This window comes from Brachionichthys hirsutus, chromosome 9, assembly GCF_040956055.1.
Source record: "Brachionichthys hirsutus isolate HB-005 chromosome 9, CSIRO-AGI_Bhir_v1, whole genome shotgun sequence".
In the NCBI taxonomy this organism is placed as follows: domain Eukaryota; kingdom Metazoa; phylum Chordata; class Actinopteri; order Lophiiformes; family Brachionichthyidae; genus Brachionichthys; species Brachionichthys hirsutus.
In genome coordinates, this window is record NC_090905.1 from 11322121 (window position 1) to 11350100 (window position 27980).

The window sequence follows — 27980 nt, forward strand, 5'->3', positions numbered from 1 at the left end:
TCATCAAACTGAAATATCAGAAGCTCGGTATTCAGAGCTCAAATTTCAGAACGGGTTTCCTAACTCCAATTTTATAACACGTCTTTTTGTGCTGATAGAGACATCTGAATGACCGCACGGCCTAGTCAGTCCTATTTAAAACCACACTTCTGGGACACCGTGATAGACAAACTATAGTCTCTGAAAGGATATTGATCCATTTAATTCCAAATAATGCTGGTTTACATCTGTTAAAATCAACGGTGTTGTGTTTTTCTTTCAAGATACATCTCTCTTTGACAAATTAAGTTCTCCTTTGTATAATATTTGACTTTCTTTTGGTCTCTATTTCTGTCCTCATCCGAAACAAACCTCTCCCTCTCTTTAACATCACATTTTTCTCTCATTCTCTTAGTCTAAGAGGTTCCAAGTGTCAGATGCAATGTGCCAGCGGGCCTCTCCGTCCATTAGCAGGAGGTTAAATGTGGAAACCGGACCTGTGCTCCTCTCTCTCCTGTCTTATCTCCAACTCGCTCTGAAAACACAGCAACCCAAATATGGAGATCAGACACGTCTGAGGAGCGAGAGGAGTGGAGGAGCCAGAGGCTGGAGGAGTTTTGATAGGGCGGAGTTTGTATCTGAAAGAGTGATAGTCCAGGACGATGGAGTGGATGCAGAGTGATGAGTGACACAGCAATGAATAGAGAAGCAGAGGATGAAGTGAAAGGATGAAAATAGGGAGGGAGGCGTGAGAGCATGGGAGGAGGATGAAGGGGGCGATTATGGATGAGTGGCAGGTTCTGCTGTATCATAAATATCTCCTATAGGGCTGAACTCTCCAATCCTGTTCACAACTCCGTCTCCCTCCTACCTTCTCTCCCATTCTGTCTCCTTCTCCCTCTTTCTCTTCAGCTTTGCTGCACTCCAGCTCCTCACAGCACGGCACCGTGAGATCTCCAACATCTCAGCGAAGCAGGAGACGCAGCTTTAGAAGCAACATCGTCACATCTCAGAGAGGGGAACTCAAGCCAAGCAGCCGCCATGGAGGCCATCAAGAAGAAGATGCAGATGCTGAAACTGGACAAGGAGAATGCAATTGACCGGGCAGAGCAGGCAGAGACAGACAAGAAGGCAGCAGAGGACAAATGCAAACAGGTGAGAATCAAAGAGGAGAGAAGCAAGAGATGGCGAGGACATCCTGGCGGAATAGAGAAGTTAAGTCTCGGATCAGGCGAAAAAGAGCCAAATTAGATGTAAAAATATGAATTGAAATACCAAGAAAATAAACACGTTGAAGGCAGCAGGAAAAAAATACTGAAAGAAAGTGTGTGGTATTTGGTTGAAGAAATGTAAAATCTATTTGTAAAGATATTCTATAAATGTTTCTGCTGAAGAATCTAGCGCTTCAGGCATATTTAAGGTTTATCACGACACCGACATAATAGAAAATCCAGATTCTGCAAACACTTCACATTTATTTGTGAAACACTCCTCTGAGATAAGTTCTGTTTTACATTCCCGTATCGCTGCACATTTGTCATTACGCTGAGGCTGGATGGTAAGTCCAACACGTGTTTCTGACAGTAAGCGCTGTCACCAACAGCCTGCCAACCCTCTCAGCGGTAAGTAACTGTGTATTCGCACGAGCTCCAAATACAACTGATCGCGTACAGGAATAAGAAACCAACGAATGACAACAAACTGAGGCTTTCCACAATGCGAGCATCATTCCTGTGAATCCGACACCACCTGAAACACCACAGATGAAACGAACAGAAATCAAGTTGAACATAACAGAATTGTCTGTTTACGTGCGGTTCAATAAAAGGGCCCCCCCGAGCCAACCCAAACTCAGGAGTCAGGACCAGTCTACGGAGATTCCAGTCTAGATTCCTCCATCACATCTGTCATGAAACCCAATAGACAGGCGTATCCGACAGCCTGAAAAATAAATGCACAGAGATACACAGAGTTAGACACACATCAAACATCAGGCCATTGTTCCCAGGAGCCAAAGTTCTGACTGATAACACCTTTCAGACCACGGCCGGGAATGGAATTCAGTTTTATTATCAGAAGCACTCGGACTCAGGAGGGGACACTGATTAGGGGGGGACATGTGTGTGTGTGTGTGTGTGTGTGTGTGTGTGTGTGTGAGGATTAGCCATTTAATACCAGGGTTGATGTCAGAAGTGACTGATAGTATGCTATTACCAGTTAAAGGTTTACATCATAAACACAGTTAGACTTTTGCTGCTAGCCTGAATGAAACATCTGCAGCACCGCATCAGACTAAATCATTATTCAAGTGCCATACAGACACACTAAACATGAGACATCTGTGTGTATTTTATTAATCACTTTGTGTACATGTATGTTTGGGGGGGGGGGGGGTTGTTTTTATTTGCTTTTGAGCATAAAGCTAAACAAATGTTTGGTGACTTACCCCCTACTTTTGTTCATTCAATAGGTATTTTCGGTATTCAGGTTAGTTCAGTACTCAGGCTGTTTTATTTAAACCACAAGAGGGGAGGGGAAGAGTTTAGATGCTGTCTGGAGACAGTGTGTGAACTGAACTAACAGTCTGTCCTGTTGTAGCTGGAGGACGAGCTGGTGGACCTCCAGAAGAAGATGAAGCAGACCGAAGATGAATTGGACAAATTCTCAGAGGGCCTGAAAGATGCTCAAGAGAAACTGGAACTGTCTGAAAAGAAAGCTGCAGACGTGAGCTTCACACACACACTCGTCTTTGCATAAACGCGCACGTAAGGTGCTGTGGATGGAATCAATTTTACTTCACTTGTGTGAAAAGGTGAAATCAAATTGGGATTTCAATAAAGCAAAATGATTAAGTAGCAGTTCCCTACTTAGCATCATGCTTTTCACAAGAACTCCTTACATTCTCCACTAGTGACTATCGCCCACATTTCAGCGGCACCACCGAGAATGGGCCCTCCTAAACCACAGCTGGACCGTCTTTGCTCGTACTGTCATTCCAGCTTGGATTCCACGTTCCCCTTTGGGTTTGTTGTACAGCTCAGACATAGATTTTAAGGTGTAATGATGCCACTATTCCATGTGACGGTTGTGACAGTTTGCACGCTGCCATGCTATGGCTCAGTGGCTCGGTAGCGTTGCTGTTATTAGTTATATGTCATGTGATTATCATCACAGATATATTTACCATATCATACCAATCATTAGTAATACTATCTGAAGGTTTATCTGGAATCAATAAAAAAAAACTGGAAATAATACAATATAATATAACAATCAGGCCATTTCATTACATTCATTAATTAGGCTTATTTATCATTTTAACGTGAATTTTAAAATAACTTCAGCCTTTCAGATGCTTTTTGCAATGTAATCCTGTAGGATCAATTAACAGTTTTCAAATTTGATTAAATGTTTTTTTTTTAATGCAGCAGGTCCATTGGAATTTGTTTTACTGGTACACATCATTCTTCTTTGTCAAAACTTGGTTCCTACGTTACCCACAATTCAACTCTTGACACTTTGATTGAGATTATGGTGTATTATGCTAAAGGACTTCTTACAACTTATTTCATGCAGTAGTACACAACAGGACAACTTGTACCAGTTCTGCTTCAATCTAAGTACTCATGATGGACTTGTACTCACAGCAAAGTAATAATGGCTTCATTTGGAAAACAACACATAGTCTCACACCAATAAAGAATCCAACATAAATCATTCCAAGGATCATCCTGACAGGCGTCCCTGTCCAGTGCAAACCGTTCCACCTTAGTGCCTATGTGCACGGCCATTTATTGTGTGTGTGTTCCAAGTAAGAAAGAAAGACAGAGGAAGACAGATCTCTCTCTTTGTTAGGGAGTCAAGCATGTCAAGATAAGGCTAGAATACCGATCATACCAGAGAAATGACGACGGCTGAGCAAACCACACACGGGGGGGGATGCATGGTGAAAACTCTTCCATCTTCCACCAAGATGTGGGTCTTTGAGTCTTGTGGAGGAAGGAAACGCAGCACAGGGAGAAGGGATCATCGTCACGCAGTGCTTAACGTGTGACAGCGGTTCTGAGAAGATTTCCATGGGAAGAAAGTGGAAACAGTCGTGGTTAACGTTGTGCTTTGAGCTGGACTCGGTGCAGTTTTCACTCCAAGATACTCCACTTGTGTAAATGCCCCTCCATATGTCACTTATTAGGGGCAGCAGTCGGGTCATTATATATCTGAATCCACATAGAGAACACGACCAGATCGCTGTCGTGGAGGGGAGGGGAGGGGGGGGTTGGTAAAGCGGTCGTCCCTGCACCAGTGACTGCTAATGCTAATATTTAGGTCAAAACAGGCCATTGTTTGCTCAAGCAAGTGGAAAGAGAGTCGAGAGAGGAGAGCCAGGGAGGATGGCCGAATGTATTCTTAAACCAGGCATTGATAGCACCGCACATCCAATAGTTACTGTTATAGGGAAGAGGTAGCTGCCGGGTGGAGAAAGCAGAGAGGAGATGGGGGGGTTCTGGAATGTCAGGAATGCAGCTAGGGCAAACAGAAAGCCCTACACCCCTGTGTGTAATGAAATCAATGCGTGGCAGCTTTTCCGGTGCAAGGGGCAAATCAGACAGAGGCTGAATCAACAGATGGGGCCGATTCTTCACGGCGAGCAGTGAGAGCGGCCGAGCTCGACTTGAACAGAGTCGATATCAGCACGATTTCATCCAGCCAGATTGTTTGCTCACAGGCTGCTGATGAGAATGGCAACCAGAGAGTAAACACGGGCGTGGCTGAAATAGAAATGTGGAAAAACGCCGAATAAATCAGCTTTTACACCAAACAATGTGCGTTATCTGTGAGCAGACAGGTACGGGATGCCGAGGGTTTTTACTCCGTCCAGACAGGAGGAGGAGTTGATAGTCAGACAGAAATCAAATCCATTTTATATTTTAATAAAAAAAAGGGTCTTTACACACATTATACATAAAAGGATCCTGTTTCTAAAGAGTTATTATTTTATATATCACTACAGCTCCATTTTATCACCTAATCTCAACCTTGTTAGTTTATGACTATTCTTGGGCCACTAAATAACCCGTTTGACAGGTGGTGAATGTGACTGTGTATTCTGTGGATTTTCTTTCTAGAAGAATAAATGAAACTGTTGTGTGGCTGATACGCTTGATCTGTTTGGGGTCAGTGACACTGGTAAGTGAAAACCTGCTTTCAACATTCACCAGTAAATCAATGGAGGAGGGTTTTGTCTGTTCTTCAGGATGAGTTTCTTTACTTTCAAAAAAAAAACATTTAACATAATTTTCTACACCAAAATCAAGGACGTTTTTACTGTTTGGAATATTTATCTTTTAATTTTTTTCTATTTCCATGAAAACATTTTTACATTAGGCTCATTCTGTAAGAGAGATTAGGGTCATAACTCCAAACTGTTTCTGCAATGATTTTAGATTTATTTGCGTAAACGTCTTCCATGCACTGGAGCGGTACTAAAGTAGCTTCCTTCCACAGCCCTGCTGAGAACGCTTGTTTTACATTGTGCTGTGGCGCAGCACGGAATCTTCACCCGTGGGGTTGTGAAGCAGCTGGAATCTGTGTGTAACCTCAACCCGGGTGATTATCGATTGCCGATTACCTTTGTACTAAGTGATTAGTTCTGCCTTTGTCTTTTCGTTGCGCTGATCACGTCGGTCACACGAAAATCAACTTTTACGCACAGGCGCGCCCGGGCGCGCACACACACACGCTCCGCCTCTCTGACCTCATCGCAGTCTCAATAGTCTCCCTATCCAACTCTGGCGCTCTCCTCATCGTGCATTCTCCTTCTCTAAGACAATCTGTCCGGATCAGATCTACGACATTCCCGGGATAATTTATGCTTTAATGACCGCGTCATTCCTTTAACCCAGACGGAACATTCGGGAAATACCTGGACGTCGTTCCTTCTTTGTTTTAAAAACGGTTTAGCACTTTAACGAACTCTCTAAAGACTTAGACCCAGAGCGGACGTCGTTTAGTTTTTATTTTTAAACCGGCGATCAAAGTTATTTTTTTCTACTTTTATATTATTCCGGAGAGAATAGACCAAACACGAGGCACTAGGAAACTTTCCTTCCTTTTTTTTTTTTTTTGCACAAACCACAAATAGTCTTAACTGTTTCCCCCTTTTCGTTTCGTCATATTTAAGTTTACAAACGCTCAACGATGGCAGGTGTGAACTCTCTGGATGCCGTGAAGAGGAAGATTCAGTATTTACAGCAGCAGGCCGACGACGCGGAGGATCGGGCCCAGATCCTTCAGAAACAGTTGGAAGTGGAACGGAAATCTCGAGAGGATGTGAGCCACGCAAAGCCTTTCTTTCTACTAAATCATTTCTCCACAAGCTCTTAAGATCTTTATATTCTATTCTGTTCTATTCACCTATTGTTCGCTTTTGGTTCATACGCGCGCAGCTCCAACGCAAAGCGCTGGTTCTGAATGAAAAAAGTAGGGATTCCTCCTATCCGTGTGCGCAACTGCGCATGCTCAGTGCTGCCTGATTTATTGCCGTGAAATTACCGTGGATACAGTAAACCGGAGACAGCAGTGAAACTAACGCGCAGGATGGACTTCATTCATTTATCCCGCCAGTCTGACCGTATTAACTCCCATTTGTGCATGTCATCAATAGTAGTTATGATGAGGGGATAAAGTTTGTGGGCTCTCCGGGAAGATTCACACGTGACACGCTTGATGTCTTGCTTAGTGGCACTTCGGCAGGGTGGATATGCGCCAGCGGCAGCAGCTGTTTGGATGAAAGCTGACCACCTCCTGATGAAAGGAGCATGCAGGGAACCGGATTGATTCGCAATGGGCCTACCCTCTCATTAGGGACACAAAGCAATGTGTCATCACCAGTAAGAGATTATAAATCAAACAAATTAGTCAGAAAGAGCTGCGATCAGCGGTTAGGAGATAAAATTGCTAAAATGTCACCACGATCATATATTTTCTTTTTCGTACTGTTTCGGCTCAGGCAAACTCAAAATGGACACATTTTCCCAATTTGTATTCTGTAGCTCAAATCTGCCTGTCAACCAAAGGAAGGATCAATTGTGGGAAAAACCATTAGTATATAAAACTATCACATTCATATTCCAGTGCAGAACAATGACTGCTTTAAATGGGTACAGACGGTGACTAATCTCATGTTTGCCTCACTCCGTCACTTGTTTGTCTCTTGACTCATACAACAAAAGTAGACAATGGAGTAAAAATGCTTAGCGGCAGTTAGGTCATAGTCTTCCCTTGCTGCTTCATCGTTCAGGGGGGGGGGGGGGGGGGTCATATCCTGAGATTGTAGAGCCGGCTGGATAGTGGGAGGGGAAGGTGTGGCTGTAAAGCTGTGGGAGCTGAGATGATGAGAAGAGGCCTGCTGGGGGACTTGCCCCTTTGTTACAAACTGCCTATTAGGCAATATGGCACCTCCTATAATTGTGTGTTAGCTCAGCCTGTGGGAAAATTGTTCTCACCGGAACTTGTAAATTAAGATCAGACATGTTGGTTATCATTACTTTAAAGGAATTGTGGTTTCTCTCTACAATAACGGAACATATAATGCGGTGTACCTGGAGTCTTTTTCCACTCGTGTAACGGCAATTCAGGGAAATCTATTTGTCTATCCTGCAGGCAAACGTCAGACCCGAAGCACAGGAGTGAGTAAACCGATGGATGAACTTATATCAGGTTGTGAAAATCCATTTTTGCAGCTTTATAGTTCTGTGAAATTTCATGAGGCTGCTTGCATGCTTCTTGTCACATGTAATGGGACGGATAGGAGTGCCTGAGAGCTGAATGTAGTAACCCAAAGTCTGTAATCATTAACATTAGCCAAACATTAACCTTCTAGATAACATGCACTTCAGAACTTGGCTTGTGATTTGAAAATGTTCTTATGCAGCATTGAATCGCCCCCCATTTATGATCAGGAGCAGTACGTGAACACAATGACGCTATGATCAGACAGAGTGATGCTTTTGTGTGGCATGGTTGGTGTGCGTTCCATGTGTGAATAATTAGGGCAACCTGGAGTTATTCCATGGCACAAAAACTCCTTTATCAGTGCATGGGGAGATCAGCACAGGGACCTTACTGTGTGTGTGTGTGTGTGTGTGTGTGTGTGTGTGTGTGTGTTTGTTATGGCAATGAGTCATTGTTTGGAAATGTGGGTGTATACGGAAAAAAATAAAAATATTTGGCCACATCTCCAACTTAACATCTAAAGTAATTTGCTTTGCATGGTTCCTCGTGCAGTTTTGCTGCCTTTGGATCCATTACCCAATCACACTCAATAATGGTGATTCCAGAGACATGACATAGGCTTCAAACACTCGTTTGTGCTTGTGCAGCCATTAATCTTCATATTGATGTCATAGGAACTCCAGTTAAAAGTCCAGTTTTAGCCAAAAGTGATAAGCTCTAAGTCATGACCCTGAGAGCTGTGTGATAGATGCAATTAAACGTTTTTTTTTTTTATTATTGTCTTATTCCAGAGCAACAAAATGAAAAAGTGTTTATGAATAGTTACAGTTTGTGAAATAAAGAACTGCAGTTTGTCACATAATGATCCAAAGAGACAGAACCCTCCACTGAGCTATCCATGCTGATAACGAGGCCATCGTCCACATCCCAGGATGTTGTCTGTCAACTGTGGTCCGGCACTTCCTGTGCGTCTGCTCCCAACACTTCCTGTGCCAGAGTTCCTGTCCTGATCAACAGGATGATCAGTGTGTGTGTGTGTGGGCGAGCAAAGTCATTAGTGCATAACGTCAGTAGAATATAAAGAATCTTCATTTTGCAGAGTTCACTTTTTGCAATTTGTTTTAAGTTAGCTTTATACTGGCGGTGGGGTTCGGCTCATGAGCTCAGACTAACTTTGTATACATTTTTGTTTTGAAAAGTAACAATTTCATGCAACAGTGTTGTGGAAATTTGTGTTCATGTATCCTTTTCAGAAGTCTAAGAATGTTTCCAAAATGTGCTTTTTCAGGCCCCGTAAATTGCTCAACAGTTTACCATTTTAGGGTTTCTGTCTGAAGGGTTTCTACTAAATCTCAGCTTCCTCGGGCTTCCTTGCTGAACTGGACCGGAGCAGCCGTCAGCTAGCTCGTAGCTAGTTGTCGTAAATGGATTTGAATTTCTACTCTAGCCATTAAATTCTTTGGAAAGAATTACTTCCTCATTCATTATTTCTTTCTTTTTTTTTTTTTTTACTTTTCCTCACTTGGAAGAGTTCAGCTTTCCAAATATAACTACCATATGTTGGTATACGACCGTGTTGGCGCTCCTATTGGTGGACCAGACAGGAGGAGGTGGGAGGAAAACTCCCATCAGTGGCTTATGGTTCTGGAGGGTTCTAGTTCATGCAAGGAGTAAAATATGTATGTACCATTTTACAAGTGAAAAGGCCAGTACTTCATATTGTATTTGTCACACAGAACTGTGTCTGAATCACAAGCAGCCTGTTATTTTCCCTTATGGATGTGTGAGTTGGTTAGTGTGATACTTGTTTTTGTTAAATTATGCCTATGCTGGCACTTCAGATTGGATATTATATTTGTTTAAGTGGGAAGGACCATATAAACAGTTTTGTTGCTTGACTAAACTACTATCTATGTATGTTAGCAGTTAAATCCCATGACTTCCTTATCTGCTGACCTATCTGTAAATTCCAACAACACCAAGAAAGACAACTGTCCGAATCCTGCAAATTCCTCAAACTAGTTTGCTTCCCAGTTTTAGTTGTGGATTTCTTCAGAATCCTTTTTAAAGTGCCGGGTTTGAGATGGATCTTTAGTTTGGAGCAGTTCCTTTAAAGATTACACAGTCGGGAGCAGCCTCTCTCCTGCAGCTCATTAGCCCACTGGCCTGGATTCAGCCAGTTTTAGATTGCTCTCTCACTCGACCTTGATCCTGCCTCAAATTAATTTAATACACTCAGGTATTTATTAAATCCCTCCCAGTAGAACTGTGCAGTATCTTTAGGTCAGGCAGTCGGTAGTAATGATGTGGATAACATCAGTCAGTGAATTGAAACGTGTCCTCATTTTGCTTCAGGATCAATAAATGATGTGTCTGTTTATCTAGATTACAGAGCTGTATTTTCACAGTTTTTGTCACTAGCCGTGTGCACATTTGTCAAAGAATAGTTTTAGCTTCTGCTTTCTCTCTGAACTTTAGATGGAAGGATTGACAACTTCTTATATCTGCACTCTAAATCCTACAGTTGGTTGCTTGTTGGTTGCATGATAATAATAATATTAAAAAACACAAGTAATTTAAAAAATGAAAAACTTGTTTGTTAAGTTTGAAGTTGTTTTGGGAAAGACTAGAAGCAGGGAAAAATAGTTATCCTGCTCCCCCAAAAAGGTTTCTGATTAATGGGTTTTGCCTTTTAACCCAAGTGTAAAATGACATGGTGATGTTTCACAGAAAATTGCTGTGTATTTAACTTTAGAGAGCCAAGGCCGCCTGTCTCCTTCAGTCTCCAGTCTTCTTAGCCAGCAAATGAGAAGAGAACAAAACGGATCCTCTCATCTTACAGTCTGGAAAGTCCTTCCAATCAGACTTCTACGAACACAAAAAGCGAAAGTCCTTTAGCTCTAGCTGAAGCAGCGATGCCAACAGGTACTGAAATAACATGTACTGCATAGAAAATTAGATAACAGAGCAGTCCTCCGGGATCTTTTGCATATAATGTGTGAGTGCGTGCATGTCCTGTGCACACACACACACACACACTATAAGCTATTTTCTTAGCACAAGCCTGCCTCTGTTAAGCCTAACCCTAAGGGACCAAATGCTGCACATGATTGTATAAATCTGATGACAGATAAAGCAAGCATATATAGGTCCAGGTCTATGACACGCATGTTGCTGGACAACAAATGTTTGACTAAGCCGTAAACTAGCTGGTTACCACCTGGTAATTATGTGTTTGGCAGAGGTCGGATTGACAGCGAGAGACTGCTTGAGTGTCTTGGATTACGTTCCACCGTCTGATATCTGATGTGCCGCTGAGGCTGACCTCAAGTTCATCAATAGCGTGTTTGTTTGTGCGAAGCTCATTGCTTTCATTCAAGGGTAGGGGAGTAATGATTTGTTTTTCTAAGGCTCCAGTTTAAGTCCATGCGACGTGGCTCATCGGCGCTGCGCAGTATGAACAGATGCCAGATCAGTGTGACGGTCACTGATGATGGCATTTCAATAAGAACCGATTTATGACTTTCCCCCTCATTCCTCCTTGGCTTAGGGTTTTCCTCTATCAAGCGCTGGCTGCTTTAAAGACATTTCCTGTCTCATGTCAGGAGCCTGCCTTGTGCTTTAGGTGCAATAGTGGTAAGGCCTTAAAGAAGGGAGAGAAACAGAGAAAACCAAGAGCTGGAGAGAGAGCGACTAGTCCGCATTCCAACATGACATGGAGACAAAAGGGTCTTGAAAACTGGAACTGCAGAACGCTGAAAACCGTGCTTTCATTTCCTGAAATGTGGAGTGCATGCCAGAATAGAACTGTAGACTGAATGGAGGTTTATTCATTCCCAGTGCAAGAAAATATTTTTTTTTAACGAGCGCTCTTCATCTTCTGCAACTCTGTTTACCTGCATTGTAAAGTGAATTGCAGACCCTGGCTGTCACCCTATATGAGTAGCTGGCCTCCTAACAGCTGCCCTGAAAATGAGCGGCAGGAATAATGCTGCTTGTTGAAGAAATGCCCGGCTGCTTCGTGTAAGGTGTAAACTTGTGAGTGCTTCGGGTCTGAATAAATGCTCTGATATTTTAACAGTTCAAACGTGCAGCTGTTTAATGCTGTTTGACCTTCCTGGTTGGGCTTGCAGTCTCTTTGTGTCTGAAAACTGGTTGTCACTTTGAATGCGTCTCCATAGGGGGGGGGGGGTGGTTGGATAAACTCCCCGACCAACATGGAGGAAATGACTGAAATGAGTTGTGTATTTGCTTTCTCTTGCCCCTCTTTGCCTTTGTTTACCAAGGGCAGATGAGAAGAAGCCCCTTTGCCTATCCTACTCGGGCCCAGGTCTGCGTTCACAATCACCGGATATTGAGTTTTTGAAGGTTACTTTCAAAACTAAATTTCTGTAAGCTTCAGATAACAAGGTAGTGCTTCGCAGCCAAACCTTGAAGTTAGCCATCTTGTATCTCCATTTAACATTAGTTGGACTCTGTTTGTGGAACAAGAGCCGTCCTAGAGGGCATGAAGAAGAACTGGTGACAATTTCCAACAATATAGATGGACTATTTATCAAAGCGTTTTAGAATAAGAGCATGTCATTGCACCAAATGCCTCCATCTGCTGGCGAGTTTTCAACAGAAGATGGGCTTGGTTTTCTTTGAAGCAGCAAAATGGGAAAGAATTTGAAAGTTTTAGAATTGTTGTTTATCATAGAATTATCGATATTTAAGGTATAAGAAAAATAGGATGCAGGATCCCACACCACATTCCTGGAAAAATGGCATTCTTTTCTGTCTCTTATTCCATTTTCAAAATTGTCTTGCATAGATTTTGTTCTGGAGAGAATTAGAATAAATTCACAAGTTGCTTTCCTGCTTTATCCCCCCTCGTAAAGATGAGAAACCAAGATTGAAAAACGGAATGACTGAATGTCTCTCTCCCACGTTCACTTCTTTCTTCTCAGGCAGAGGGTGACGTTGCAGGTCTGAACCGTAGGATCGCACTGGTGGAGGAGGAGCTGGACAGAGCCCAGGAAAGGCTAGACACAGCAGTAACCAAACTGGAAGAGGCGGAGAAGGCCGCAGACGAGAGCCAGAGGTGATCGCAAATCATCTTGAAATAGATTAAGTCCTGATATGCTTAAATGTTCCATATTATACCCTTTTTCCACACGTTAATGCCGTTCCCGGGTACTTATAGGAAATATTACAGATATGACGTTGAAGAGAGCACAGACACGTTCGCCCGGCTTTTATGTCAAGCCGAGAGCGATTTCTTCCAGACATATTTCGGTAGATGATTACAGACCTACCCAAACTGTTGAGGATTGACTGGATGGATTATTTAGCTGTTTTGGGGTTGATTAGGACCCAAACTCACCATAATAGTGTAGAAACATAGGAAAAGTGAGTTGTTCATGATATGGGACCTTTCAGACGTAATTTATTTGTCTCTGAGAGCTCATTTCTTTGCAACGTCTGCAATCATTACAAAATTCAAAGTCCTATTTAGGCTCACACTCCATGTCGTGTTCAATTAGAGGGATGAAGGTGATCGAGATCCGAGCAACAAAGGACGAGGAGAAGATGGAGATGCAGGAGATGCAGCTGAAGGAGGCCAAACACATTGCAGAGGAGGCCGACCGTAAATATGAGGAGGTCAGACGTTACAATATTCGCTACTTTGGAACCAGAATAGTGTCCTTAAATTGGATTGCACTCCAGAGAGCTGGAAATCTCTCTTTTTTTTCTCCCTCCTTTAAATTCTGCTGTGCTTCAAGGCCCTACATTCAAAACACTCTGCAATGTTCTACATGATATTTTGTTCCAGGTGGCCCGTAAGCTTGTGATCCTGGAGGGAGAGCTGGAGCGAGCCGAGGAGAGGGCAGAAGTCTCAGAATGGTAGATCACGTGAAAGCACAAACGCACACACAAGCAGAAACCGAGCTGACGTCGTCTCTCCCCACAGTAAAGTCAGCGACCTGGAGGAAGAGCTGAAAAATGTGACCAACAACCTGAAATCCTTAGAAGCTCAGTCTGAGAAGGTGAGAGTGGGGTTTGAGTTAAGTGCATGGCAATGTAGGTTCACACGTTTCGACATCAGCAAGGCTTCACGTATTCACATATCCTCCTCACTCTCACTGTGTCTTGTCGTTTGGTTCTCGTTCTCGTGTTCTTTCAATGAGCATTTTGTTTCAAACTACCTTCATTATCACGGTGCATCGTGCGAATTGCAGAAGAAGATATTTAAGGACTCACTTTGTCGGGTCGACCTGCCCTAGCTGGCAGACCCTCCTGCTGGTCTGGCTGTAATCGCGTTAGACATTACAGTTTGTTTGGTCATGTTCTCTTTCATTTGTGAAGGTGCAAGCGGTGGTTACGTTATGTTCCCACAGAGTACCGGTAGGTCAAATAATTTCTGTCCCTGTCAACAGTATTCAGAAAAAGAAGACAAGTATGAGGAGGAGATCAAAGTCCTGAATGACAAACTGAAGGAGGTAAGATCCTGATGCGGAAAAACCATTTCAACAGTTAATGTTTCACTTTGACTTTAGTTTATGCTAATTCAGACTATTTTTAAAACATTGATTTTTTATTTTTTTTATTTCTTTTTTGGGGGGGGGGTCAGAATTTTAGTTGAAATAATTGTAAAACGTAAAACAACTAACGTATTTGTCTGAATGGGAGGAAATGACACTTCTGGTGTCTATTGTGCAGCAGAGATATCTTAAGCTAACATGCTAACACCTGCTCATCCTCATCCTGTCTTGTAAAAGCTTATTATAAATTGTGCCTGTCTTCCTGTCAGGCTGAGACCCGTGCAGAGTTTGCAGAGAGAACAGTGGCCAAACTGGAAAAGAGTATTGATGACCTGGAAGGTGTGTGATCAGAGCAACTCACATTTCTCATGCATATTTTTTTTTTAACAGCATATTGGTAAATCTAATTCGGTAAGTCACAAGTAGGGCTGCCATCAAGGAGACAAGCAGTCATCTGGGCAGAAGGATGCAGGAAACAGGATTGTTGATGAACTACAAGCAGATAGTTTAGGGGGGTTTCCTGCTGGTGAGGGGCTGGGTCCAATTCTTATTCATTTTAATGCAATATTCCATTTGGTTTGACAGGAGAAGTGTCCTTTTTCAGCAACGCTGCACATTTTTTCTATTAAAAAAAAAAAACCTTAGCCAAGAGATGTTCTTGAAAGACCGTTTGCTCCAAAGAGAACAGAATGTACTCAGATGTCTTTAGCTCAGCATTATTTAGTTGCCGAACTGCAGGCAGCTGAGTTTATAGTTGTTGCTGCAGTTTTACGAGGCATTCAGACCAGACTTAAAGGCTCAAACTTCACCCAGCAAAAGAGCCGCAGCTATGGTTACGTAATCATCATGCTCTCTTCCAAAAAATGTTCAAAGCCTTACTGTTTTTTTTTTTGTGTCTTCTCCTTCCTCCCTCTGCTCTTTGCCTCCATCAATCTCTCCTTCCCATCCTGTTTTCGGCTTCTTTGTGTCGCTGCTGCATTTGGCACCTGTCTGCGCTTCCTGTCGACCTTTGACCTCCAGATGAATTGTATGCTCAAAAGCTGAAGTACAAGGCCATTAGCGAGGAGCTGGACCATGCCCTCAATGATATGACATCTCTGTAGACGCAGTTTCCCTCCTTCTCACTGCACATCTGTATGGCTCATGTGTGCCTGCCTCATCTTGCGCAGAAACGAATAAATTAAAAAGATTTTACTTTCCTACTTAGCAGTGTTTTCTCTCTGTTATTGATGTTTTTTTTCATTCAATCCTGCCTCTACATTTAGAACAATGCTATGCAGTCTTATTTCTGTAATGAGGCCAGCGTTGTGCTGCTGAACTGAATTGTAAATCAAACATCCATTTATCAGCAAGTGTACGTGAAACAAGGTGAGCGGTTTACTTGGCGTTTGGTGTGCATTAACGGTGACACTCTTTGGTTATGAACCTTTTTTTTTGCTTTCTGATGACATATTTTCACGCGTGTCAGAGAATTGTGTCCACATTTAAAACACAACAAAAGACCTCACAGCGAAGCATGAATCATCCACTGAAAGTTATGTGATGTGGTCTACTAACAGTCTTCAGGCAGAGAACAGTCAGCAGCGTTGTGGTTGACATTTGCATGCTTCACAATTTAACCAAAATTCTTCTATGCTAACCATCTGGTCAGTAAAACGGTACTCGGTGCTGTTCTGCAAGGGCTGCTGTTTGACAGGCCCGTAAAGGAGAAGTAGCATAACGTAGCAATATTATTTGCTGATGTTTGAGGATTTACTGTGTCACTTTTCTTCTGCTTTCTAGACAAACTATCACAAGCCAAGGAGGACAATTCCGACATGAGGAAAGTCTTGGATCAGACCCTGATGGAACTGAACAGCTTATAAAAACAGAGCGGAAAAACTGGAGAGGATTATCTTGTAAAATTGCTTCAATGTACATTCCACATTTGTTTTTTGCCATAAAATCTTTATTCCCCTTGTGAAGGAGGATTCAATTAATAACTCTCCCTTTTATCTTTTGTTTTCTTTCATTCTAACAAGGCACAGCTTCATTTTTCTAAGATGAAATGCTAGTTTGACCACATTGATTATTCTTTCTTTTTTTTTAATCTCCATCAGTGATTGCAGAAAGTCTCGCCACAAATAATGTTTGACCACTCATTTAGAAAGCACTGGCAATTAATACAGAAAAAGGAAAACTCATGATTACTGAACCACTTGGCTAAATCTCTGATTTTCATATGCAAGTTCATCCTGGTTATTCTCATGTATGTCGTCTGGGAGACGGCACTCTACACATTATTGTCGCTCTGGCTCTCAGCCAGTGGTCATGTGACGCACGGAAGATTTATAAGCATTAAAGATGGAATCATTGAGGCGCCTGAGACCTTGAACGGTATCTAGCACAAAGCAAGCCGGACCTGGCCATTGACACACTCTGTATCCTTAAAATGCCACAATGCTAACTGAACTTCTAACATGTTAATGAGCAAAGCCTGACGCCGAACCACTGAAGACCTCGGCCAACTTTATCAACTATCAATACTTATTGTATATAGTAGCATAATGTTAGGAATGTGAGCAATTGTAATGTTTGTTTCATTTCCATCTCTTCTTTTCACTGGGGGAACTCTCAAGACCAAAGAACACACAATAACTCACAATAAAGTCTTAATTTGTTTTATTTTTGTTTGTGATGGTCAGCGTAATTTCATCTCATGTTAGAGTTTTGTAAAGCACCTCGTATGTCATCAGAACTATTTACAGATATTTCACTCCTCGCCTCCCCGTCTTTGTCAAACGAATAAAAGTTTTACAGAAATTGAGGTTTGTGTATTTGTGCTAATAATGCTGATAAATACATTACATTGCATGTTTTACTTAGTTCAAACTTCTGCCCAAACTGTCTTTGAATAAACATCAATCTGATATTATCTATGTTATTTCATATATATGACATGTGCTATACTCGCATGATTAAGTTTCACTTGTGCTTACAAAGCCCCTCAATTATATGAAATCCCACAGGATTGATCGAGCTCTTTTGCCACCTTCAGAATACATTTTTATCCATTCTCTATTCTGCTGTCATCCTAATTTTCGTATAACGCAAATAAGAGCCAGTAAACTGTGACTTCCCCCTTGATTAATATTATTAATTCGTCCCGGATGAGTTCTACAAGGCGGGATTCGAGCTTTTAGGGGAGGCGCAACAGATCAGTGGAAGAGCTGGTCATGCTGGTTCCTTGACCTGTATCAACTCATTTTTTAACATTAGTACAAAAATAGACGCACAAAAATAAATATCAGTAGATAGACCAGAAAACTTTTACAACGAAGCCTATTGTAAAGCAGTTTTTTTAACTAAACAATGAGATGTGAATATAGAAAAAATATTTAACTTCATCCTAAACATAAATCATTTAGTACCTGTCCGATTGCGATGGGCGAAGTGCACCATACCCATTAGATGTGTTAACCAAATTAGATTTTTAATAATGATTCCACTTTCTGTGTTTGTTTTTTCAAACCAATAGTTAACAAATATTTGGTTTCAAATTATATTTTAACTAAACTAACCGGAAACAATGGACTTCCTGAGCCACGACGACGGAGAATAACGACAGGTGATTGGACCAACAGGAAATGTATAACCAATGACGTCACGCAGGGCCGGATATCCGCAGTAGTAAGCTAACTAATAACATGGCGAAGACTTACGATTACTTGTTTAAACTACTTTTAATTGGCGATTCGGGCGTCGGTAAGACCTGTGTGCTATTTAGGTTTTCAGAGGACGCCTTCAACTCAACGTTTATCTCAACTATAGGTGAGTGAAAGACGCATTTCAGTGTTGTTTATGAAGAAAAATAAAATAGGAGCAGCCCAACCCGTCATGCTAAGATGTTGCTAACTATTCTGGCTAGCATTCATCTTGTAGCGGCTAGTCAGGAAGCAGGCTAATTGTTGTAGTACAACCTTTTTTATATATATATAACCGATTTAAGCATACTATACTTTGGAATCGCATATTTGTTAGCCCGAATGGGCGTTGGGACCAAACCGACCGTTAAGCTAGCGTCCCAGAGTTGACAATGGGTGAGGGTCGTGTCATTTTTCCTTTGATTAGCTGACTACACCGGTTGCCAAAGTTACAGAGTATCAATACGCTACGCTTCTGGAATCATCAATGCTATTATCAGTGGGATGCTGAGTGAGTGTCTGTGCCTGGTGGTGGATGTGCTAAAATCACGAGTTGTGTGCTTTTTCCTCAGGTATTGACTTCAAGATCAGAACGATAGATTTAGATGGAAAGAAGATCAAGCTACAGATATGGTAAGAGAGTCATCATTTAAGTGTTTTCACCTCACCATTTTGGGCGACAAGCACAAGAGGTTTGATGGCTGTTGGGCAGTTTACTTCTTCCGAAAGCAAATACAATGCAATTTATTGTAAAGTAACTCATGGTATATACTGTAATACGAGAATCATTTGATCCTGTGTGTGCCGGTGTGACCTGTAGTAAAGGAAAACGAGGGCAGGGGGGCGTTGGTTTGGCGTTTTCAACAAGGTCAAAATGAAGAAGATGCATCTGCTGGATTTCAGTGGTTGTTTGTTTTGAGCAAAGATTAGAACCAATGGGGAAACAATTTAAAAGTATGTGAAAGTATTCTTAACCTGGCATTCTGTCTGGGTGTCTTTTAGTATTTCAAGTAGAAAGAAGTGATTATCTCGTCTGTCGAGCAACAGAAGCTTCAGTTTGTGGCGGTTTGCACCATCTTGTGTCCTGAATGTTGCTGACTTGGCATTTTCCAACAAATTCTGCTGACTCTTGGATGTAGTGGTAACTCGTATCCAGTGTGTCATCTCCCACTGGGGAAATAAGGAAGCCAGGGGGTTGATTTACTTAGTTATTTTTTAAGCTCAATGTTAAAAATGGAAATTATACTGAATCTCTGATAATCATCTGTTGTTATGACTTGATTAATGACTAACTACTATAAGTGGATACTACATACCGGTACTTCAAGTCAACATGAAATCCCGGCTTTGTTTTCTATTTAGGGATACAGCAGGACAGGAAAGATTCAGGACAATCACAACAGCCTACTACAGAGGAGCCATGGTAAGTTGTATTTTCAGCTTTTATAACTCGTGCAACAGTGTGGGTTACCTCTGGGATCGGTATGTGTCAAATGGTGGTTCTGTCTGAACTCATCGTGACCATGGAGCTATCCAAGTCCCTCCCAGCATTGTTGTTGCTACTATTTATGCACTTTTGAATTCCGTTCTCGGTCGATCAGTGTGAGCTTTTGTTAGCGTCTCCAATATTTCAGGTTGAACTTGATGCCTGGATCTGGATATTTTGTTTCACAAACCTAGATGGTCCCTTTTCCCTTTGGTATTCGAATGTCATGCTTTTACTTGAGGCTACAGAATCATTTGATTCATTTCACATGAATGTTGTTATGAAATTTGGAAAATCCCATTAAGAGACTTGATCTTTGAGTCCGAATTATAGAAGAAGTGATAAGTTCACTGTTTGCTTCTTTGTCTTGTTTTTTTTCTGTGATCTCTCCAGGGCATCATGTTAGTGTATGACATTACCAATGAGAAGTCCTTTGACAATATCAAGAACTGGATACGCAACATAGAAGAGGTGACGTGTTTTTCATTATCGAGGAGTTATTGTGTGTGTTTGTCTCTCTCTCTACAAGAGTATTAGACTTCAGAGTTCAGTATGCTTAACTCCAACCATTGTATATTATTAGGAATTTTCTGTGTTTGAAATTTTCCTTCTGCAGCACGCTTCAGAAGATGTGGAAAGGATGGTTCTCGGGAACAAATGTGACGTCAATGATAAGCGGCAGGTCTCCAAAGACAGAGGAGAGAAGGTGATCATTTTGACTGAATGAATAATGGATACTGAGACTGACTGTCCCGGGGAACGTACATATTTGATGGCTGACGGTGATGCCGTGTCTCTTCTCCTGCTGTCAGCTGGCCCTTGAGTATGGTATCAAATTCATGGAGACGAGTGCAAAGGCAAACATCAATGTAGAGAATGTGAGTTTCTTATTTTCTCTTCTTGTTCATAGTATTATTGCTAGAAGTGACCAACTTTATATCTTGCATTTGTGTAGTAGCGAATAATCAGAGTGCTAATAGGAATTTGACATGTGATATGTGTGTGTATATATACACTGCATATGAAAAACAATAAAATAACAGTTCATTTATCTGCTAGTGGCTCAATATTTGCCTCTTTCCCCCACTTCTCTTTTATGTATAATGGATCACTGCTTTCAGATGTTCAACTCCTTTTATATAACTTGGAAACTGAATCATAAACTGAAATAAACTTTAAAAATGAGTATTTTTAATGTATTATTTTTTTAAGAAAGTTGAAAAAGATGACAAAAGATTTTGTGTTTTGTTCTGCAGGCCTTCTTAACCCTCGCCAGAGACATCAAAGCGAAAATGGACAAGAAGCTGGTGAGAAGCACAGGAGAAGCGTGTGTGTGTGTGTGTGTGTGTGTGTGTGTGTGTCTAGTATTGTTGATGTTCTCATATTTGTGTGTGTCTTGTAGGAGGGTAACACCCCGCAAGGCAGCACTCAAGGTGTAAAGATTACAGAACAGCCCAAGAAGAGCAGCTTCTTCCGCTGCACGCTCCTGTGAGGAGACGGGAGAGTCGGTCGCCGCCGTCGCCTTAACTGTGCCCCCCCCGCCGGACAGAACTGGACTCTGATCGCTTTGATCCTGCTTTGCTCGTCTTCCTTCATCCTTTTCCTCTTTCTGTTCTGTGGATATCCAAGAGCAAAGCTATTTACCGCTCTCTGGGTTTGCTCGTCTTCTCCTAACACCCGTGAATCTAACTTGTGCGGCCTCTTTCACGTGCTTGACCTGAAATCCTTTTACAGTTGCTCGTCAGATTGACGCTTTCGGTTTGTTTCCTTAGATTTGAATAACTTTTAAAGACTGCTTCTAGAGACAGTCGAAGCGTTACAGCTCGCTGCCGTGTCTAATACCTCTCGAGTTTCTTCCACTGCAGGACGAGTGTCGTCTGGTGATGCTGCACTTATTTGAGCTTCGTCGCTAAAAGCAGCCTGACTCCTTAGACCTTCACCAAAGATTACCAACCAATGGGCTTCTCTCAAACACGTCACGAGAGCACATTCCTGCCGGCTACTGTCCATCACACCACTATAAGAGCAATATATCATTATACAGGACTGCCAGTATGGTTTAGTTATCAAGGCACCGTTTTAGACAGCAGCCCCTCATTCCACCTCACTCGAGTCCTTCCATCGATTCCTGACGCTGACGTTCCGTTCCTCTCATGAACACCTTAAGAATCATGAATCGAGAATCAAGAAGTGTTTATTGTCATTCAAACACTCGGGTGAATGAACGAAAAATGTGCAATGTAATGTATGAATCTTAACTGTTCACATGGTTGCAGTCCTGTCGGGGTGGGGGTGGGGGGGGGTTGACAAAGACCGCTTGTTTTAAGGGCACACCGGTTTGGTTTTTGTAGGTGCTTACCTCATCATTTTTTGTGTTGCGTTCTCTGTGGGTAAGATGGGCGTGAGGTGGATGTAATCTGATGCACTTCACTTGGTGCATTATCCCGAACTGCTGAACACCTGGAAGCGATGCAGTTAAACAGCAGCGACACGGAAGGAAGCGCGGCAATGATGGAACAAACTGTTCTAGTATTCATTCTTCAAGTTGTTGTCGGTTCCGTTGCACACAACGGTTTTCTGGGCCTTGGATAGGGGCTGTTCTCTAGCAGTATTTATGGAGTGAAACGAAAAGCACCAAAATGACAAAAGTGCCCTATAATATATCTTATTGATGATGCACTTTTCCTCCGTTGTTTCTGTTTAAGAAAAAAAAATTGTAACATTTTGTTTTGTTCGCGAATCTTCACTGAAAGTGAGACTGTTCATGCAGCGGTTTTCTATGTACGCTGCCCGGGCTTCCGAAAAACTTCTGAGCACTGAAACCGTCTCATTTTAGTTTGCATGATAAGATATACGGAATGTTTGTGATAGAGAAGTTCCACGTTCAGGTTTCCATGAACTTTTTCTAGTTTTTGATGGTTTTAGGAAGTCCAGTCCCCCCCCCCCCCCCCTCCCCAGACAAACCTCATGTCTGGTTTTGTCCCAGTATCACGGCTGTCTCAACTATGCATTGTGGGTGTATAAAACATGAAAAAGCTTGACTGGGAAGGTTTTAATGTGAGATGAGAGGATCAGAAATCTGTTCTCGTTGCTCTTTCGAGCCGTTCAGATGTAAGAATGGAAAATGGAGTTAAAGCTGATTTAAATCCACTCAGATGTTTCACAATGGGAGCAAATCCTTTCTAGTGGTCCTGAAGAAGTTATTAAAAAGTCACTGTGTCTGTGGAAACCTGTCGATACACAAAAAAGGTTATTCTGGGGATTGTTTGACTGGTTCTCTCAGATTATTCCAGTTCATTTGATTCAAACAAATGAGGTTTTTAGACTTAAATTAGGTTTTGTACAACAAGCATAATTCCTCTATTAAATGGAGTCATTTGTGTCTCCATTTGTAAAATTGCCGTTTCCTGTCGACATGCATTCCTTGCCTAAATTTGGATTTTGTCACTTTCATAAATAATTTAGCAACTGTAAATAAGATCTTCAACAATTGTACTTCATCTATCTAATTTATCTACACCTTTCGTAGATATGTGTATTTCTGTTTTATTAAAAATTATATTCTTAAAAAGTTGAATCGCCTTATTCGCTATTGATTTGTGGAGATTCACGGCCACCACCAGATGATGATGATGAATATATTTATTAGATAGAATGTTAGAGTACGAGTACAGTCACACAGTAGCATGTATTACAGTACAAATAAAGTCAAACATCCTGTCTAAGAGGAGCATTTCAAAAAAGCCCTTGCGGTCTTGTTTCCGTTGAAAGTCCTTCGTACATAAATCACCCACAATTAGCAATACAAATTTAACAATACGAATAAAAATAATGTCTTCCAGGAAGGTGCTCGAGATTTGAGCATGACTTAAACCAATTTATCAGCTGGAGGTTGTTGAATTGGTCGCACTTCCTCCAAAACCAAGCTTATGAATGTGGAAAAGCTTTAATGGTTCTACTTAAACTAGAATATATGCACAACAAACAATCTCAGCAATAATAGATTAAAGGTAATTGAATCCTCTAGTTTTTATCTATCCACTCAGTTTTAGGGTTTGTACCTGTGACTCGTTTAATTTAAGACTCACCTGAAGTAAATATTTTCGTATAGCGTGGTGACTGTTTTTGTCCCCTATGGTAAATAACAGCTGATGCTGCTGCTGTGAATGGAACTGGTCTGGCCACGCCCCCTCAGTGACGTAACCTCAGGTGTTTGTCCCTCAGCAGCAGCAGATGGGACGTTCCTGCTGCGCCTCCACCTGTGGGTTCAGGCGGGCTGCGGCACGCTGGGGGGGCTTCCATGCCGGCTTCCGTACCCTTTTCGTGGGCACTTTAAGAGAGCCAGCCTTCGCGGGTCTGCTCATCTGTCGGTGCCGCCGCCCTCCCCGCTGCACCGACCGACAGCCGGTGCGTCGAGCGGCTCCCGAAACAGCCCGATCATGCGTGGATAGTCTATCCGGGGCTCTGCGGGTGTAACCGGTACCGGAACCGAGCCGTGGTGCGTCACAGCGGCGTAGGATGGACGACTTGTGGCGACTATAAACGCGGTGCTTGGCGGATTCGCCGGTTCAGCTGGTTTGGCGGCAGCAGTTTGATCCGGTGAGTAATGAGCGCTCCGGCGCAGCTCTGGGCTTCTGGGGATGAAGTTTTATACTGGATAAACATCGGGAGTCTCTCTCTGCGTGTGTGTAAACGCGAACACAGAGCCGGGACGCAGCATGTCCTCTGCGTCCGGGCTGAGCCTGGGACAGCTGCCCATGGACAGCTGGATGTCTCACCTGCCGGACGCTCTGTGGGACACCCCGCTGGAGCACCTGGCCATCCCGGGTAGGCTGCAGCAGCACTCTATATGAAACGTGCTGCATTTCAATAAAGCCACTTTAAATAAATAAAGTAAGCATGAGCAGCTGAGTCAGCGATGCACTTAGATCCATCCATCATCCATCCATTACCTGTGATGGGCTTGCGGCAGCAGCCGGAGCTGCTCCTCATCCCATCGACACTCCTCCCATTAGGATATGAGTTTTACAGTCTCTCCAGCGAGTAACCGGGTCCACTATGGATCTTCTTTTCCGGTTGGATATAAACTGGAAACCCTCCAAAGGGAGGCGCCCCGGACTCGTCTGAACCAAATGTCTGAATTACCTCAACAGGCTCTTGGACACATCTCTGTTCATTGCACATAGAAATACACAGCTAAAAGTCCAACAGCACAACATGCAGTTTATTCGCATTGTGTCATTTGTTATGCTAAATATGTGTTGTTAAATAAGTGAAAATGTTTTTTTCTATGTCATGTTTGACCTGTTTCCATGAAGGGAGCCACAACGCAATAACCTACTGTCTGGACATGAATGACAGATCTCCTGTGGACCTCACCCAGCCGGACATGCTTCAAAAGCTTGACAAATACATGAAGCCCCTCATTCGCCCCTTTGTGTACAAGTGGGCGATAACACAGGTAAATCAATCACGGAACTATTTGATCACCTCGGTGTTTCTCGAGGACGTTTTTTAAAGCCGGAGCTCACTGCATCGGGTGTTTTTTTTTTTTGCAGGAGTGCACCATAAAGCAGCAGCTGGACTGTGGGGTCAGATACTGTGACCTGAGAATCGCACACAGGCCCAATGACGGCTCCGCTGACCTGTACTTCTACCACGGCGTTTACACCACGCTCACTGTGGAGGTGGGGCAAAGGCACGCCAGTCCTGCTAACCGATGAACAAACACCAGTGAGAATAGAACCTCCTTGACGGAGCTAATTGTAAGATTAAAAAGGAAATGCTAAGATGTTGTGGAACAGCAGCAGGTCAGTCGAGATATGTAGCTAATATTTGTTAATGTTAGCCATACACAACCCTAAAAACAATTAAGACTGCAGCAGCAGGACCAGTGAACACATTGTGTCCCCTTTTGTCTCTTTAAAGTGATACTTTTCTGCCAATACTTCCATTAAAACTGCAGATTTCATGCCACAAATGACATAATAAGGGCGACCAGCCACCAAATAAAACTTTATAGAATAGAACTTGGAATAAATCCACCAGAGATCCTTATTTCTATTCTGTCCACTGGCCATTAAGGATGGAGGATCAGACCGCTTGTTAGTGAAGAGTCCTCTTCACTAACCTCTGCTCCAGCAGATCCCAGATTATCCAGAGGTGTTCTGGCAGGTTCTTAAACACTTGAGAGAGAATTATATTTTAGACATGTGTGAATGCCAGAAGACTTCTAACAGAGAGCTGGGCCTTAATATTTACACACTTTATACCTGTGTTATTGAGAATCGGCTGTGGGTTGTGCACTAAAGAGGAGCTTGTGGTTTTGCTTTGCAGACTGTTCTGCTGGAGATTAAAGAGTGGCTTGATGGTCATCCCAAGGAGGTGGTCATCCTGTCCTTCAGCCACTTCCTCGGCCTGAACCATGAGCTCCACGCGCTGCTGCTCACAACTATACGCAACATATTCACCTCCAAACTCTGTCCCAAAACGGTACGACTTCTTCCATTCTAAACGAGCACTTAAAAGTGTAAAGCTGGCTTTGATCTATTATTGTCAGTGAAGCCTGGGAACAGGCTAAAACCAACAAGTGTTGTCTGGTGTCCAGTGCCGACCTGTACTAATCCACGTCTCATAAATACTTATTTTACTCCTGTTGGAGTAACGTTTGCTAAAACTGTAGTTCTCAGCTTCTGAAACTATATACTGCATCTGACTGCAGCGTTTGGCCTGATTAAGGGTTTCTTTGAGATGGAATAGCACTGCCTTCATCTGTTAAATATATATATAGATACTTGACGCTTGACAATGGAACTAAACCTGTTGTTCTGTTGATTTCAGGAAATGTTAACTCTTCGAAACCTGTGGGCATTAGGGTGCTCAGTGATCGTGTCCTATGAACACAACATAGTCAGCTGCCACAGCGACCTGTGGCCACACATTCCTTACTGGTGGGCCAACAAATGCAAAGCAGAGGCTCTCATCGAGGCGTTTGAACACAGAAAAAAGCACGGCAGGCCAGGTATTCTGGAGTCATGAATAAAACTGTTGACTTTTTAAATGATGCAGTATTTTACTACTGATTTGTGTTTTGTGCTTCAGTAGGTTTCTTTGTCACTGGAATCAATCTGACAGAGGACCTGAAATACATCTGCACACACCCCACTGAGTCCTTGAAGGACCTGGTGATGTCCACATATCCCATGCTGCTGAGCTGGGTTGAAGAGCAGAGTCCTGGTTCCAGAGCGGACTCGCTCAATATCATCGCTGGGGACTTTATCACAGAGAGCCAGTTTGTACCAACTGTTGTTGCGCTGAATGATAAACTGTTGAAATGGTCCACATGACCTTTTTTAAAAAAAACTATTTTTGCATTATTCTGCACACAAAAAAAGTGAAGCACAGCATGAAATACACGCGAGCTTGTTTTGTTAGAAGTGGCAAAAAAAACACTCAAATACTTGAATTATTCATCAGATATAAATGCACTGCAGTGAAATATGCACTTTAGTCTTAGAGCTGCTTGAAGACGAACATTTTGGTATTTTGATATGCACTTGTTTGCTTCCAAACAACTATTTATGCAATCTGCTGTAGAGGCGACTAATTTCATGTTATGGTGTACAAAGCAATAATGATACTTCTCATTTTCACAGAGGCGTTATTGATGAGCAAGCACAAGAAATGTGTTTAATAAGCACGTGTAAATGTAAGGTTAACCATGAGTTTTATAATTATGATGTGGGAAGAAGTAGCTCATCTGTATCACCTACAATACAGTATTTATTTGTATTTATTCTTAGTGAATGTAAAGTAAACATAAAATATATGCAATATGCATGGAACACTTGACTTGCATGTACTAAAACTTGACTGTTCTTTCTATGATCTACTGTGGCCAACAGGTACGGCCTATATGTGAAGTAACGCTTCACCTTCGTACCTGTGGAAATGAGCTTTTACAGTAAATGAGAATCTTCCAGCAAATAGACACACTTTCAATCTATGAACATCCAGATTTATAAATCCATCTTAAACGGTTTCCTTCAAAGATGACATCGCTGGAGTCGATCTCTGCTCCCTGTGGCATTTGTTTCATGTACACAAAAGAATTGTCTATGGTGCTTTCAGGCTGTAAAGGGCCATGTGATTAAAAATCTTTTGTGTTCCCTGTTGCCATGTGTTCTTCTTTAATGCTTTTCTATGCCATCACAATAGTTTGTACACCATTATCCATCTGAGACTCTGTTGCTCTGGGATCCTTTCAGTGCAAACATTTCCATGGTTGACAATGAGTCCATTATAGAAGACTTTAACTTGTATGAATGAAATAGTACTGCATATATCCGGAAAATAGCTTCTTCCCTCAGCCTGATAGAGCTGTTTACAATGCGGTAGTTTAGGGTCATGTACTTAACACTACAAAATTGAGTTTTAAGTGTAATTACATCAGATTCCTTAGTTTAAAAATAACAATTCAAAGTGATAATTAAAAAGGATCATTAAACATAATATAAATTGTGTTACTTTTGTGTTAAATTTATTTGACTTTGAACTTTAAACTTAAACAGGTTA

General features: G+C 42.2%; 3 protein-coding genes across 5 annotated transcripts; all 3 read left to right on the forward strand.

The window, feature by feature from the left end:
* The first annotated feature begins 1020 nt into the window (after positions 1-1020).
* tpm4a (tropomyosin 4a) lies at positions 1021-17057 on the forward strand. Of its 3 annotated transcripts, none has more exons than XM_068743687.1 (9): positions 1021-1134; positions 2578-2703; positions 12663-12796; positions 13239-13356; positions 13529-13599; positions 13667-13742; positions 14133-14195; positions 14507-14576; positions 16020-17057. In XM_068743687.1, exons 1-9 carry the CDS (start codon positions 1021-1023, stop codon positions 16100-16102), a joined length of 855 nt encoding a protein of 284 aa, XP_068599788.1. In that variant the 3' UTR covers positions 16103-17057. The 3 variants fall into 3 exon arrangements, with proteins under 3 accessions (XP_068599788.1, XP_068599789.1, XP_068599790.1); XM_068743688.1 differs by lacking the exon at positions 16020-17057 and adding an exon at positions 15258-15431; XM_068743689.1 differs by lacking the exons at positions 1021-1134; positions 2578-2703 and adding an exon at positions 5815-6309.
* An 866-nt stretch (positions 17058-17923) lies between these two features.
* Positions 17924-22916, forward strand: LOC137899058 (ras-related protein Rab-8A). Its single transcript, XM_068743065.1, has 8 exons — positions 17924-18047; positions 18493-18553; positions 19283-19343; positions 19800-19877; positions 20023-20112; positions 20219-20284; positions 20663-20713; positions 20809-22916. Exons 1-8 carry the CDS (start codon positions 17924-17926, stop codon positions 20896-20898), a joined length of 621 nt encoding a protein of 206 aa, XP_068599166.1. The 3' UTR covers positions 20899-22916.
* Positions 22917-24124: 1208 nt separating this feature from the next.
* Positions 24125-27504, forward strand: LOC137899645 (phosphatidylinositol-specific phospholipase C, X domain containing 1). Its single transcript, XM_068743683.1, has 6 exons — positions 24125-24233; positions 24725-24867; positions 24965-25093; positions 25743-25898; positions 26247-26427; positions 26508-27504. Exons 1-6 carry the CDS (start codon positions 24125-24127, stop codon positions 26750-26752), a joined length of 963 nt encoding a protein of 320 aa, XP_068599784.1. The 3' UTR covers positions 26753-27504.
* Positions 27505-27980: the final 476 nt, after the last annotated feature.

Bases quoted from the DNA above. Each gene is read 5' to 3' on its own strand.
- tpm4a (XM_068743687.1), top strand. From the start codon at position 1,021: ATGGAGGCCATCAAGAAGAAGATGCAGATGCTGAAACTGGACAAGGAG. The intron at 12,797-13,238 runs GTGATCGCAAAT...GTGTTCAATTAG, and splicing joins GCCGCAGACGAGAGCCAGAG to AGGGATGAAGGTGATCGAGA. The intron at 14,196-14,506 runs GTAAGATCCTGA...TCTTCCTGTCAG, and splicing joins TGAATGACAAACTGAAGGAG to GCTGAGACCCGTGCAGAGTT.
- LOC137899058 (XM_068743065.1), top strand. From the start codon at position 17,924: ATGGCGAAGACTTACGATTACTTGTTTAAACTACTTTTAATTGGCGAT. The intron at 18,048-18,492 runs GTGAGTGAAAGA...CTTTTTCCTCAG, and splicing joins AACGTTTATCTCAACTATAG to GTATTGACTTCAAGATCAGA. The intron at 18,554-19,282 runs GTAAGAGAGTCA...TTTTCTATTTAG, and splicing joins AAGATCAAGCTACAGATATG to GGATACAGCAGGACAGGAAA.
- LOC137899645 (XM_068743683.1), top strand. From the start codon at position 24,125: ATGTCCTCTGCGTCCGGGCTGAGCCTGGGACAGCTGCCCATGGACAGC. The intron at 24,868-24,964 runs GTAAATCAATCA...TTTTTTTTGCAG, and splicing joins ACAAGTGGGCGATAACACAG to GAGTGCACCATAAAGCAGCA. The intron at 25,094-25,742 runs GTGGGGCAAAGG...TTTGCTTTGCAG, and splicing joins ACACCACGCTCACTGTGGAG to ACTGTTCTGCTGGAGATTAA.